Consider the following 13,977-nt stretch of genomic DNA (forward strand, 5'->3'; position numbering starts at 1 on the left):
AAACAAGTATTCAGCACTCGTTAAAAACAACATCTTCAAATGTAGCTAAAACAGTGAATAGTACCGAACATCAATATCACTTTGGAGCTTTCTTCTAAGCAATTCTTAACCAATTCACACTAAGTGAAGTAGAGCAGAATATTAACTTGTGTAGTGTAATTATTAGAATGCCATTAATACGATTGAATCCAATATAAAATGACTAGACAGTAATATTCTCCATATACAACTTGATTGTCATGTACTTTTATTAGTAAGCATAGATGTTATTAGTTATATAATCCCATAACCTTGACTGAATGAAGTCTATTCAAAATAAGTACTGTCTCACTGATAGTCTGAATCTAGGAGGGATATGGGTCAACGATGACATAATAGACACTAATTTGTTCATATCTGATGTCCATAAAACTAGATTACATAATCGTAAGTATAATGGATGTAAAACGTGATTTAATTGAGTGATGGACGCCAAAATTAGATGGATAACGATAAAAATCACTAATCAACTTTCAAATATTACTTAACAAACTTTTCATAGGTGAATTTTCAGTGATAATGAAGTTAACACTGTCTCGTTCAGGGTCAATCCTGTTAATGATTTAAAATGAACGACATCAGTTTAGGCCTTAAAAATGATACCAGGTTTTCATGAAGATTTATAACAAACACAACAACTATGACCTTCAATAAGGAAAGAAGAAATGTGGTGATTTATCCAGGGTTTCGGTTAATTACTATGAAATTGTTAGACTAGTTGTTTACTTAGGTGACTATTGTGAACATTTTCATTCACATCTACACAAACATTATTATGTTAGGAGATCGTAGGAAGTCGGCAGGAAATCATGAACCTAGGTTTCGTTTCCTTTGGCACTCGTCAGTAAGATGTGCCTCTAGTCATATGAGGACTAGGGCTCTCTGATGGATTATTCCCGGCGCCACCTGGTTTTGTAGTTTGAGACGTCGTTACTGAGCTATTCGGGTTGTGACTGACACACTTACAAATTATTGATCACAAAGCAATGACCAAGTTAATGTTTCTCAGGTTCTTCCTTTAGTGCAAATTGAGATACGGTCGCTAGTTTATGTGAACCAACATCAGGTGTTTGTGTTATATCCTAGCGAAAATCAAATCACGGGTAACTTCTGAGACATATTAATTAACTAATATCATCTATATATTCTTATGGTATAACTATTCAGTAATTAGATTGTGTATATTTATATTCATCTTATTATCAGCTTCGTTTTGACCTGTAGATTATTATTATATGATTTACTGTTCTTAAGTTATACTCAGTTTATTGATTACTGTCTCCCACGTTCACAGCCACCTTTTAGCTTTATTGTGTACAAATGTTATTTCCTATTTCATGATGTGTTGCGGTCTGTTTGGTTGATATATAGACCCAGTATGTCTGAAATAAATGATTCGCATAGTGGAAACTGGTATTGGTGTTCTGTACTCAAGTGGACGAACTAGACGGACATAAGATCAATTAGGCTCGACCGTTGTTGCTACCTTAACGTGGTGGTCGGGCTTGCCTATCGTGATGAAGCAACCGAGCTATACTAGCTGGAACAACTGTTCCTCAAGGTTCTACCATGTCAGGCAGGTTGGTTGAAGAGCGGTAAGACTAAAAGCAACAAACCCAAGGTCCGAAGGCGAAGTCGTACTGTTGACTGTACAGAGGTGTGACAGCAGTAAGGTGTTTCCTTCAGACAACCAGCATGACAGAGATGCTACCTTCTCACAAGGGGGGCGGGGTTAGAAAAGGTCGACCCTAAAAATGCACACCTTGCCTTATCCTACGGATATCGGTCTCCGGCGGTAAGGTCTCAACAAGTACGGGACTAACACAAAAATTACCCATAAGAAGGTCGTGTGTGACCGACCTCAAGCAGTTGTCCCTTGGGCACTGCGGTCACGCTCCCAGGTCACTAAGACCACCTCTAATCCAATTTCCTTTTCAGGTACCTCCAGAAGAACCCTTCCACAGTGTGGGCAACCGGGAAGTGATAACCGCCCTCTTATCTCTAACAGCACTCAAGACCACTGTATTCATAATCAACTTCCGTCTTCACTTCCTATTATTTCTCCTACATCGACTTTCACCTCTAAACTTCCTTTTCGGCTTCCCCTCAAGTGTCACCATAGCCACCGATTCTAGTGCTCAAAACACTGTCCCAGGTCTACTGAAACCTCGCTCCAAACTACACATTGGAGCCTTCAACGTACGCACCTTATGTCAAATCGGTCAACAGGCTTCCTTGGCTAGAACCCTAGAATCTCGTACCATTGATGTATGTTGTGTCTCTGAAACACACATACAGGATCCCAGTGTGGTCATTCACTCGACCTCACCTCGGCAACACGGAGAGCGAACGAGATACACCCTCCGTGTATCTGGTGACCCGATGGCCACCTCTCGTGGACTGACAGGAGTAGGGATAGCACTAAGCATGAGGGCGGAACAAGCACTGTTAGGGTGGATCCCCGTCAACAGTCGTCTATGTGCTGTTCGGCTAAACAGCTCCATAAGAACTCGGAAGGATAGGGACACACGTCGTTGCCTTTTTGTCGTTTCTGCCTACGCTCCCATCGACTGCAGCTCAGATGAAGTGGAAGATGAATTTTACAGAAAGCTATTTGAACTTCTTCAGAAAGCTAAACGTTCAGACATAGTACTCGTAGCAGGTGACTTTAATGCCCAGATAGGTAGTTTAAACCAAACAGAAAGGCATTTAGGTGGGTATTTTAGTATACCGGCACAACGAACAGATAATGGTGATCGTCTGCTGCAACTATGCTCAGACAATCGTTTATTTTTAGCAAACACAAATTTTAAGCATAAGGAGAGACATCGTCTAACATGACGACCCCCTACACCAAACCAACGATGGACTCAAATAAACCATATTGCCATCAGTCATCGTTGGAGAGGGTCGGTAGGAGATTGTCGCTCATTCTGGAGTACCTGCTTGGACTCCGACCACGCCATAATACGGGCACGCATCTGCTTGCGCCTCACTGGACGCAAAAAGCCACAGTAGAAAGGCCCATTAGAACTAAATTGAGTAGCGAAAAAACCAAAAGTAGGTTCCAGGAACAACTGAGTCCCCAATTAAGTAGTTCTGAAAACGAGGCTGACCCAGATGTTGCTTGGAAAGCTATACAAACAGCTGTGGAAACAGCAGTGACATCTATTAGTGATTTAAACCAAAGGGTTACAAAGAACCAATGGATTTCTTCAAGGTCTATTGCACTGACGGATTCTCGTAAACTCATCCCATCAGGCTCTGAACACGATGAAGAGCGTAAAGAAATCAGATCTAGGTTAAGCAAAAGTCTAAGGAACGACCGTGAGCAGTGGTGAGCAACGAAAGCAAAAGAGATGGAAAAGGCGGCAGCTATAGGGAACACAAGACAGCTTTACAGACTAATAAAAGAAACTGGAATTAATAAGCCAAGTGTAAGTCAGACTATTTCGGAAAAAGACGACACTCTTATCTGCTCCCAGTCCAGACGTTTAGAACGATGGGCGGAACATTTCAGAGAACAGTTCAACTGGCCTTCAGCTACTCAACAACTACCCTCCATTCCCAGACAATGTGAATGGAACATTGAAGTAGGTCCCCCAACTCTTGCTGAAGTTCAAAAGGCTATAGCTAATCTGAAACGAGGAAGGGCAGCTGGTCCAGATGGATTGACCCCAGAGGTCTTTAAGGATGGTGGTCCAATTTTAGCGATTAGGTTGACTAATATTTTAGCTAAGATCTGGGAGTTAGACGTTATCCCATCTAACTGGTCACAATCACTTATCGTCCCAATATATAAGAAAGGGTCAAAATCATCCTGTGACAACCATAGAGGGATTAGTTTAACTAATATAGTATCTAAAATACTAGCCTCGATAATTATCAGACGCCTAACTAAGACTCGTGAACTGCAAACACGAGAGAATCACGCTGGCTTCAGACCTGGTCGTGGCTGCATCGACCACATATTCACCATTCGTCAGATTCTAGAACACAGGCATACTTATCGACGTCCGACAATGGTGGTCTTTCTTGACTTAAAAGCAGCATTTGACTCGGTAGACCGCGAGATTCTGTGGCAGTGTCTGTCATTGAAAGGCGTACCCCAGAAGTACATAAACCTTGTGAAGGCCCTTTACTCGAGTCAGAGCTTATGGCGAACTGTCATCTACTTTTGCAACCTCAAGGTGTCCGTCAAGGCTGTTCAGTTTCCCCATTTTTGTTTAACTTCATCATAGACCTATTGATGGAAATAACATTCTCGTCGACTGAATTCTCGGGCATTGATCTTCTTCCAGGAGGTCCACTTATCGACTTAGAATACGCAGATGACATAGTCCTGTTTGCCGAAGACGCTGATAAAATGCAGAGTATTGTGGTAGCATTGAGCAACAATGCCAGAATGTTTGGAATGCGCTTCTCTCCCTCTAAATGCAAGTTGTTGCTTCAGGACTGGTCTGCGTCAACACCTGAACTAAGGATAGGGAGTGAAGTAGTCGAACGCGTTGACAACTTCACTTATCTTGGAAGTCTGATCAGCCCTAATGGGTTGGTGTCTGATGAAATCTCAGTACGTCAGTTCGTTCTGTTTTAATTTACGGTAGCGAAACATGGCCGTAAGAGAGTAGAAGACACCCGTAAGCTACTAGTATTTGACCACAGATGCCTTAGAAATATTGCTGGCATCTGCTGGGATCACTGGGTTAGTAATAGTGAGGTTAGACGCAGGATATTAGGGAATGATGGTAAATCAGTTGATGAGGTTGTGAGTCTTCATCGACTGAGATGGTTGGGCCTTGTGTTATGTACGCCTGAACACCGATTACCACGACGTGCAATGCTAACGGGTGTTGGGGATGGTTGGAAGAAAGTTAGGGGCGGCCAAACCAAAACGTGGCATCAGTGCGTGAAGACATTAACTTCTAGTCTGAGCCATGTTGGTAGATGCAGATTACTTGGTTGAGGTCCGTGTGACTATCGTAACCAATGGTTGGAGACTCTTGGTGACATGGTACAGAATCGATCACACTGGCGTCGGCGTATACACCCTCTGTCTTCCCTTAAACTAAGAGATTAAAATCACTTCATATCTTTTTTTTCTATGAACTAATTCTTTCTTCTTGTACTATATCCTTATATGCAATCATTCTTTTATATATTACCACCTCTGAATTAACTACTTTTATGAATCCGGTGTCCATCTTGTTGTGTTAATGAGTGAGGTATGGCAACTTGGACCGATGCATATATGTGCCTGGTCGTACGTTGTAGCTGACTGACTGACTGAGGATCAATTAGGACGCTAGGCTGCTCATACCGGTCGAAAGTCATCGGTTTAGCACAGTGCTAAGATTGTATAAGTCGTATTTCGATTGGCGGATAAATCACGTGATACCAGCCGGACTTAGAGTCACAACATGTTGGACATATTCTGTTAGAAGCGACACTTCATGACCTAGTTTTCATGCTACATTCAGCACTCTTCAGCAACACATGTTATAAAATTTCGTCACAGTCGTTTTTGCAAACATTGTTAAGTCGGGATTTATGCTAATAAAATGTTTTATTTATCGGCACAACGACAAAGCACATTGATATCGAATGAAGTATTTTTATAAAGTATTTTTTGAAACATTTCAAATTACATAATACTATTACTAATGGGAAAGTGACGAATTTCGCATGTGTGATTTTCACTTAAAGCTTAGTTTGTGCTTGATTGAATGTATCTGTAGAGAAACTTTATGTGTTTTATTAATGGTTACAATCAGGAATCTATAACAGTTTGACAGTTGACGAAAACTAGTGAAGCTTGGAACTCTGCCGCAGTGCAAACCAGCTATCTGACATTTGTTAACAGAACGTAATGTTGAAAATATTTTTGGAAAAAATGCAGTTGTCCTCTAGTGAGAGATTGTTTTTTGATGAAACTCTCCCATTTTCAAAAAACGAGGAATACATTATTTTGACTTGGTGAAGTTGCCTTCTCTGACTTCGAACATCATACTGAAGTCAAACGTTCGTACTGATGATGTTGTCTAGAACGATAATGAACGTTTTAAAAAAAAACTACTTGGCTCAGAAAACGCAGTACCACTATCAACATCAGCGATGCCATAAATATCTTCAAACTATAAGTTTGAATTGTATATTTCTTAATAAAATGAAAGATATCCGGTTTCATATTATTTTAAGTGTATGTAGGTAGACGTGATCTTAAATAGTGTGAAAGTCTAATAATCTGCTTGATAACATGATGAAAACATTTCATTAAACTGACTAACAGGGAAAGCTTTTTAAGGTGACATATCGCTTTCCATTGTTTTGGGCAATTACTGATTATTCGGAAACATGGTCTATGTGGTCAGAAAATCACAATTAACGTTATGCAAACATCTTAAAATTAGTTTTTGACTTCAAATGATGTAAATTATTAAATGCAGACTAGAAATCATAGACTACGGTATTTTTTGTTGGTTCCTTAGTGTACCACTACAATAACAACTACTACTCATTTGAGTTCTATAATATTTGAATAAATATAAAAATATGCAGGAAAAAAGTTTCTGACAATTTCTGATTGTGTATACAATATAGTGAACACTGAAGTCAAACATTTACCCAACAAAATTTTGTACGCATCTAATTTATTCATTCTACAAACCACTGTGGGGATAGTTAAGGTAGACTTATTTTGTAATCAGTTTTTGTTGTTATTTGAATTTTTCATTAAGTCTCATAATTTGTACAATTAGCATTATTGAATATAGAATTGTTGCTTAAAAAACGTAACAATTAACCTTTCGTTCCGGTTTGTGAGCACACACAACATGACCAACTGATTGTCGCTCACAAATACACTTCTGCACACACAGGCTATTCTAGTTTCTGGAGAGACCAATCTATTCATTCTTCTCAAGCCACATTTTGACCTTGCCACTTATTGGCTCATTAACCCTAACTTTTTATACGATCGTATGTGTGTTATTTGCTTATCCTATTCGTTATATGCCTGTAACTTATTTTTGGTGTGATTATGTATATTGAGTAACGCTTGATTAAACTAAGTTGGTTCACTTACCTTCTCCGATCTGCCCCGCCCTCCCCTCTTCGTTTCGTTTCCCTGATTATTTGTTCAAATCAATGAGTGCATGAAATATACATGCTGAAAAACCATTCTCGTATGTGACTTGTTCCGTTATTCCGTAATTCCGTGATTCCGTTATTCAATAACGCGGATTAAGTCAATAATTATATAGGAGGAAAGCTGGGATGTATCTTTCAATAACAATCAGCAAACGATCTAATTGGAGACAGATAATGGAATACATAACCACGCCATATCGTTTAATTGACACTTTTCTAGTTAGCAAATATAAAAGGTAACATGATGTTGGTTACCAATATCACATTAATCGTTAATTTCACTCATCTACTTATTTTGCTAAATTAATTCCGTCTGGAAAGAACAAAGTGTAACTAAGTAATTTAGTCATATTTGTTAGTCAAAGCAGTCAATCTATTGATTCTGTAGGGTATATACATGCATTGAACTATTGATTAATTATTGTTAACTCTTACCAGTTCGCTGAATTCAAATCTACCTATTAGTCGGACAATCAAAATGATATGTATAACAAAAATTTTTGATGAAATTTTGATCAATTGTAAGTTAGTGATAAAATGAGCAGTATAGGGTTGCTAGTATCATCATCTTGTCCGGTTATTATAAATCCATCTAAAATAAAACCGGGGAAATATTTGACATTGTTTTACATTTTCAAATCATAATTACAAGTAGTTAAAATGGATTTTGCCCAGTAGTGAAATATAGAACAGGCGTTTCATGCTACTTATGACTCATCATTTTTATTTAGTTGTCAGACTGAAATCTGATTTATGGAATAGAACATTTCATATCGGGATCAACCATATATTATTATAGGTGTCATTACCAAGGTTTGATTTGATAATTTCGAATAAATTGAGCATTGGGTTGATTGTTATAAATAAACTAATATATTTGTAATATCCCAATGAGTAGAAAATTGGATTTTCTGACGTTTCGTGACTTGGTGTAAGTCACTTCTTCAGAGAATAAATAACCAAATTAAAATTAATCCAAGTTTAAATAGTACAATGGAACAATGCAAGAATAATATTTGATCAATCAAAAAACAGGTCTGAACAAGTTGATGTCATGTCATTTCTGTCAAGGTGATTCATAAGTGATATGTATGTAAATTTGTGTGTGTATGTATGTGTGCATTGTTTAAGAATGAAAACTTGTGTGACCTTTATGGTAAGAAAGGATAGAGTTTAAATTTGTAATATGATAGTGTGAAATTGTAAATACGATCAGACTGAATGGCTAGGATAGATGGTCCAAGTAGGATGTATAGTAAGACCTTCCTTTCTATTGAGAGAAGTAGGATTAAGCATTATATGGAAGGCCTCAGCTACCCTCCTTTCTTTGTAGTTGGGACAGCCTTTTTGCAATATTTTGATATTTTTAAAATCGATTTGGTGGTTGTTGAAAATGGCATGAACTGCTATTGCCGATTTAATTTGAAGTTGGTTCAATTCTACAGGATTGTTAGGAGGTTTCTTTGTATACCTAATATGTTCTTTGGCTCTAGTCACGATTTCGCGGGATGACTCTCCAATATAATAGGCGTCACAATCAATACAACCTAATTTGTAGACGCAGTTCTGTGTGGACATGAAAGGGATTTTGTCTTTCAGGCGAACTAAAGTATTACGTAGTGTGTTCGTTGTTTTGTAATACACTTTAATTCTGTGATGTTTTAAGATTCTTTGGATTTCTTCTGTTATTATTATTTTCTGTGTCATTGAATTTTAATGTAGGAAAATTATTATTTTTATGAATAAATCGGATGTTCTTCCAAACTTTTAGAACATAGTGTTTATCGTTGTTAAACCATTTTTATACTTAAAAATAATGGATACATAATTATATTGTAAAGGTACACATAACACTATATTTGTCTGTGATTGTTATCTATAAAAGTTTAGTTTACAAATGCTTTTTCTTTTATTTTCATAATAATTTAGCCTGAAACATCTGGATACAAAACCAATACATTCAATACTAATACTGAGTCTAAAAATCAACGGTAAGTGAAAAGAGTGGTGCTTTCAGTCTAATACAAATCGGAAATGAAAACACGTTTGTTTATGTTGAAGAAGTTAAGGTATCATTGGAAAGCAGAATCTTAATACCTGAGTGTTTACCTGTGAGACCCAAAAGTCTCAAGATACGTTCACTGATGTGGTCACAGTTGTGTACTGTTGAGGACACTCATAGTTTGATGAGTTAGCTATCCGTCTCCTGATTTTCAATGATATCGATCAATATGTCACGAATACAGCTATATGTATCCAGTAATTTTATTGTAACAGTTTTTGTTTCACGATGAAAGCAATTAACAGAAGGGGTTTTGTGGAGATTTTTAGAAATTTCAATAGTTGGAATCACGAATCAATTGAAGTTAGACCACCATGGAAAACCTGGAAGCACTGGACGACCGTTTCGTCCTAATATGGGACTTCTCAGCAGTGCGCGTCCACGATCCCGCCCCCCTCCCGAGACATCCGAACTCAGGACTTAACAGTCGTTTAACCATTAGACCACTGAGCCGGCCGGCATCCAGTGGCGTTAATGTCTAACTTCAACCATTCCACGAAAATGCGATATTAACATTATGTTTAAGTGTTTCTATTCAAAAGTTTTTCGAATTAAGTGTAAAGTTAAAAACCCTAAACCATAAGTTGTTAAAATGAAACAGACGTCTACATGATAGTTTACTATGATTGCTCATTAATTGTAAATCAAAACCACACATAATATAAACCAGTCAGCTTGTCTACTCATTTCATGTTTGAAATGAATTAATTCATTTAATTGAGGTTTTCGCCATTCACTGATAAGACATGAATGTAGGGTTAATGCTTTTGTTATGGTCTGCGAGTATGAGTTCAAGACTGGCATACACACTTCCTGTATGCGAGCCCAATAAGCGACTTGGGTTGGAGGACTAAGAGCGGGTAGGACGATTTTACTAGGTAGTCTAACTTTAAATATATGCACAACTCATTTGTACGTGTAGACACAAGTTCGTCAGAAGGTCTGGATACCGATTTAACTAACAGCGTACGCTTGCTCCCTCAGAAAATGGAGCCTGAACTTGATCAATAGTGTGTAGCCATCACCATCTCTCACTTTTTATCTGGACTATGTTTGATTGGTTTCGCGTGACAGTTTCAGCCCGGTCATATTATGAAAATCCGGAAGTTAGTGAATGATCAACTAATAAGAATATTGGAATTGTACTGATCAACAATAGCTATGTATGATGAGATATTCCAACGGAAAGTTGGGATTATGTAAAGGTTGAAACTACTCAATCGCTCATATAGTAGAAGAATGTTCCTTCATACAACATTTAAAAGACCAGATCAGATTAGTAATGAAAGACTTTTGCTAACCGAGAGCGTGTTTGATGAGCTCGAGACCGATTCACATAAATTTCTGAGCAGACTTTACAATGTAAGAAATAGCGTTAGCACTGAATCTTTCTGAATCAAGGAACGTTATGTGTTTTTTATATTTCTCCACTTTTTCTATCATTTCTTTCTGCTTGGAAAGACATGATTGGCTCTAAACTCCAGTAGTACTAGGAATAAGGCATCCTCACTTTCCTCACTGCCTTTCAATGTGCGTGTTCAGTTTGATGAGACCCCAGCATATAAGTCTTTAATGTTGAATAAGAAAACACTCAGACGGATTCTAATACATGATTTAGCTAAAAATTATGGTGAATTAATTAAAGAACAATGTTTTTATCGTACGACTACTTCAACTCCGGCAGCACTTAATATACCATAATTTATTCTCAACAATGCCAGTCGAAAGAAAGTACGCTGCAAATGTTTTTTTTAAATTTTAAATAATATAACTGAACCAATTAAGTAGAAATAATTATCGTCGGAAACCGATAAATATATCAAAGAACCATTGAGAACCGATTGTTACTATACAGCTATGGATTTGTATTATTCTTTTTCGGCTGTTGAAGATTTTACCTCATCAACCCTAACTGTCACATCGTAAACGTGTAAGTAATTCCTCTGTATTGACCCTTAATATCAAGTTTTAGTAGAAACGGATTGTGGCTAATATTTGAATCTATCTAAATCTTAGTGTAGACGATAACACTGAAACCCGAATAAAGTGTCTATTGCTTGTCGATGAATTATCCTCTGAGCTTCTGAGTACACTTTTACTGAAAATGTGCCACTAAATAGTAATACTGAGGCAATCTGGGTAGGGATTAATCAGTTGCCACCTTTAACAGAAACAACGGGGAAACGCGAATTCTCACAAATAAATTTATACCAGCTGAGCAATTTTAATGGTTATACAGATTCAGAAGCCTAGTAGATAATTCACTATTGTTTAAAGTGGTAAGTACTTTGTTCGACTTTCAGCGTAGGCGTCTATACTTGGATCTAAGTACATTCGGCTGATCAGTTTAGAATAGAACAAATGGGCGTCCTGGATTTCACTAATAGATACAGTCCAACTTAACAAAAACAATATAGCTGTTTAGTTTAAATTTTAGAATGTGATGTGCTATGCATCACCCAAGGTACTTCACTATTTGGCGTTTCAAAATACCAAATTCACAAATTTATATCCTCTGTTGCATTTCAAGATCATCAAATTCTTTACACTAATTCTTATCTCCCTTTATTTTTACTTCATTGGCCTATTCAATATCCAGTTATTTAATGCTTCATGAGTTGCTCTTATGTTTTTGAAGATTTGAAACATTTGTTTATTCTGTAAATAATCAGCATGATATGGAATAAAGTAACAAGTACATGAACATATTTTGCTCTCAGTTGAAATACATTTGTTTTCATTTCCTAATCCAATTATCATTTGCCCACAGAAATGATAAAAACTCCATCTGTTTATTCTCAAAGTGTCCCATGCAGATTATTTAAGTTGCAAATCTTTGAAAAAATCCCCTGAATTCAACAAGTATATACCAGTTTCAGTCGTCATTCTTTGTTTACACAAGATCACATTATCTGCCTGAGGATCCAAGTGAAGAGAGAGAGACAGTAATCGACTCAGTCTTGAAAATCCTAACAAAGACTTACTAAAATTTGTATTGATTGACTGTTCACCTTACGGTATGACTGACCAAAAACAGTAATCGGTAGCATAATAAAAAAAATTATTAATTTACGTATTTCTATTTTGACACGCTGGTTATGTAAATCTTCAGTTGCTTGGATTTTGTCATTTTTATCATGAACTGTTAGTGATCTTTTTTTTATATAAGCGCATCCTCTGTGAATTCGTTCAGTATTACTATTGAGCCACAAACATTCAGTGTAAGAAAATGGTTAGCGGAGTTATTTCCGTGGCACAACCTAGTGGTTATCTGGAAACATTAGCATAATGAATAACTTTCACAGCGTTGAAATATTAAATTAATAGGTTCGAATCCAGATGTGAATATCAACATTGGAATACAAGTACATCCAGCTGATGAGTTTCAACTAAGACCAAAACTCACATTCTTAATTTCATTACAAACCACTTTCCAATTTTTCGTATAGACAATACATTTTTATGTTTAAAATACTGAACATACAAGAATATACTTTTTATGATTCTATTTTTATATAGATCGTCAGAGAATAAATGGACAAATCTAAAAGACAAGAAAATCCTTCAATATGCTGAAAAACAAGTAGTAAGTTGAATATAAAAACGGGAAAAATATACATTATTCGCTAATTCTCATATAAGGTGCTTTGAATAGTTTAACTTAAACATTATTTAAATGCCATTTTTCAATAAATTAAAAAGTTATCATACTGTTAGAAATTTATTTTCTAAGTAGTTTGGATTGTCTATGTTCAATCACTCATGAGGTCATTTTAACTAATTAATTTTTAATTTTAAAGCTGACATTATCTGTAATGATTTTATGTTCAATATGTGTGTCTTGCTCAACAATTCCGGTCATTTTTCTGTCGACTTAATGGGTAAGTGTAGCATATTGGATGATGTGACCTTCGTTATGTATTTCAATTCAAACATAACATTTCATTCTAAATTCATTCTTCATCCATCATATTAGGTTATACTACACTGGACACCTTACATAGCGGACAGTTTGAGATAACTCTAATTGACATTAAACGTATGACATTTTTAAATTTGAAATCAAATAAAGATATTCGTTGTATAACTAAAAATATATGGACAGAATTACCTATTAGTTTGCGCTTTTAAATCTTCGAATATAGCAACCTAGTGATTATGTTTTTTCACTTGCTGTTTGATGATTGAAAACATTTGGCTTGAATCCTAGAAACCATCATTTCCTAGTGATTGACATTTATCAGAAAAGAATATCTGAGATTAACTGACAAGCGATGCACCCCTGAAAGCGATTTCGTCAAGCATTACAATGACGATATCGGTCAACAATATTACTGTTGAGCTGGTTCGCTTCCTTTCCTATTAATATCGATATCTTGAAAATAATGATTATCGTATTATCAAATAATGAAAGCAATTCAATATTGTATTTTTATTGCATTGAATCTCATTAAAAAACCTAGTAGACCGATAGAACATTTGTATTTGAAATGAACAGATGTATGCTACTTTAGGAATTTGATAAACTTCCGTTTGGTTTCTTTTATGTATGTCAAAATATACAATAACAGATTGTGTAACAGATACACTTACATTTACAAATAACTATTTATCAGTATAGGGTTATGGAGACTGTTGAGTTGTATTTGAGATATTTACCTATATAGAAAAATACTCTCACATCTGTCCATCTTTTATCTAAAAATACTTGCTTATTTTGTAGAAAT

The 13,977-nt window shown here is 36.3% G+C and overlaps 1 protein-coding gene across 1 annotated transcript in view; it reads left to right on the plus strand.

Annotated features, from left to right (window-relative positions):
- Positions 1-13,977, plus strand: part of CCDC78 (Coiled-coil domain-containing protein 78) — a 64,587-nt gene that overhangs the window by 22,144 nt on the left and 28,466 nt on the right. Inside the window, exons 7-8 of the mRNA XM_051210465.1 lie at positions 9,118-9,179; positions 12,770-12,836. Coding sequence (XP_051070460.1) covers positions 9,118-9,179; positions 12,770-12,836 — 129 coding nt within the window. The remainder of the gene's footprint in view (positions 1-9,117; positions 9,180-12,769; positions 12,837-13,977) is intronic.

The sequence above is a fragment of the Schistosoma haematobium genome, chromosome ZW (genome assembly GCF_000699445.3).
Source record: "Schistosoma haematobium chromosome ZW, whole genome shotgun sequence".
Taxonomy (NCBI): Eukaryota; Metazoa; Platyhelminthes; class Trematoda; order Strigeidida; family Schistosomatidae; genus Schistosoma; species Schistosoma haematobium.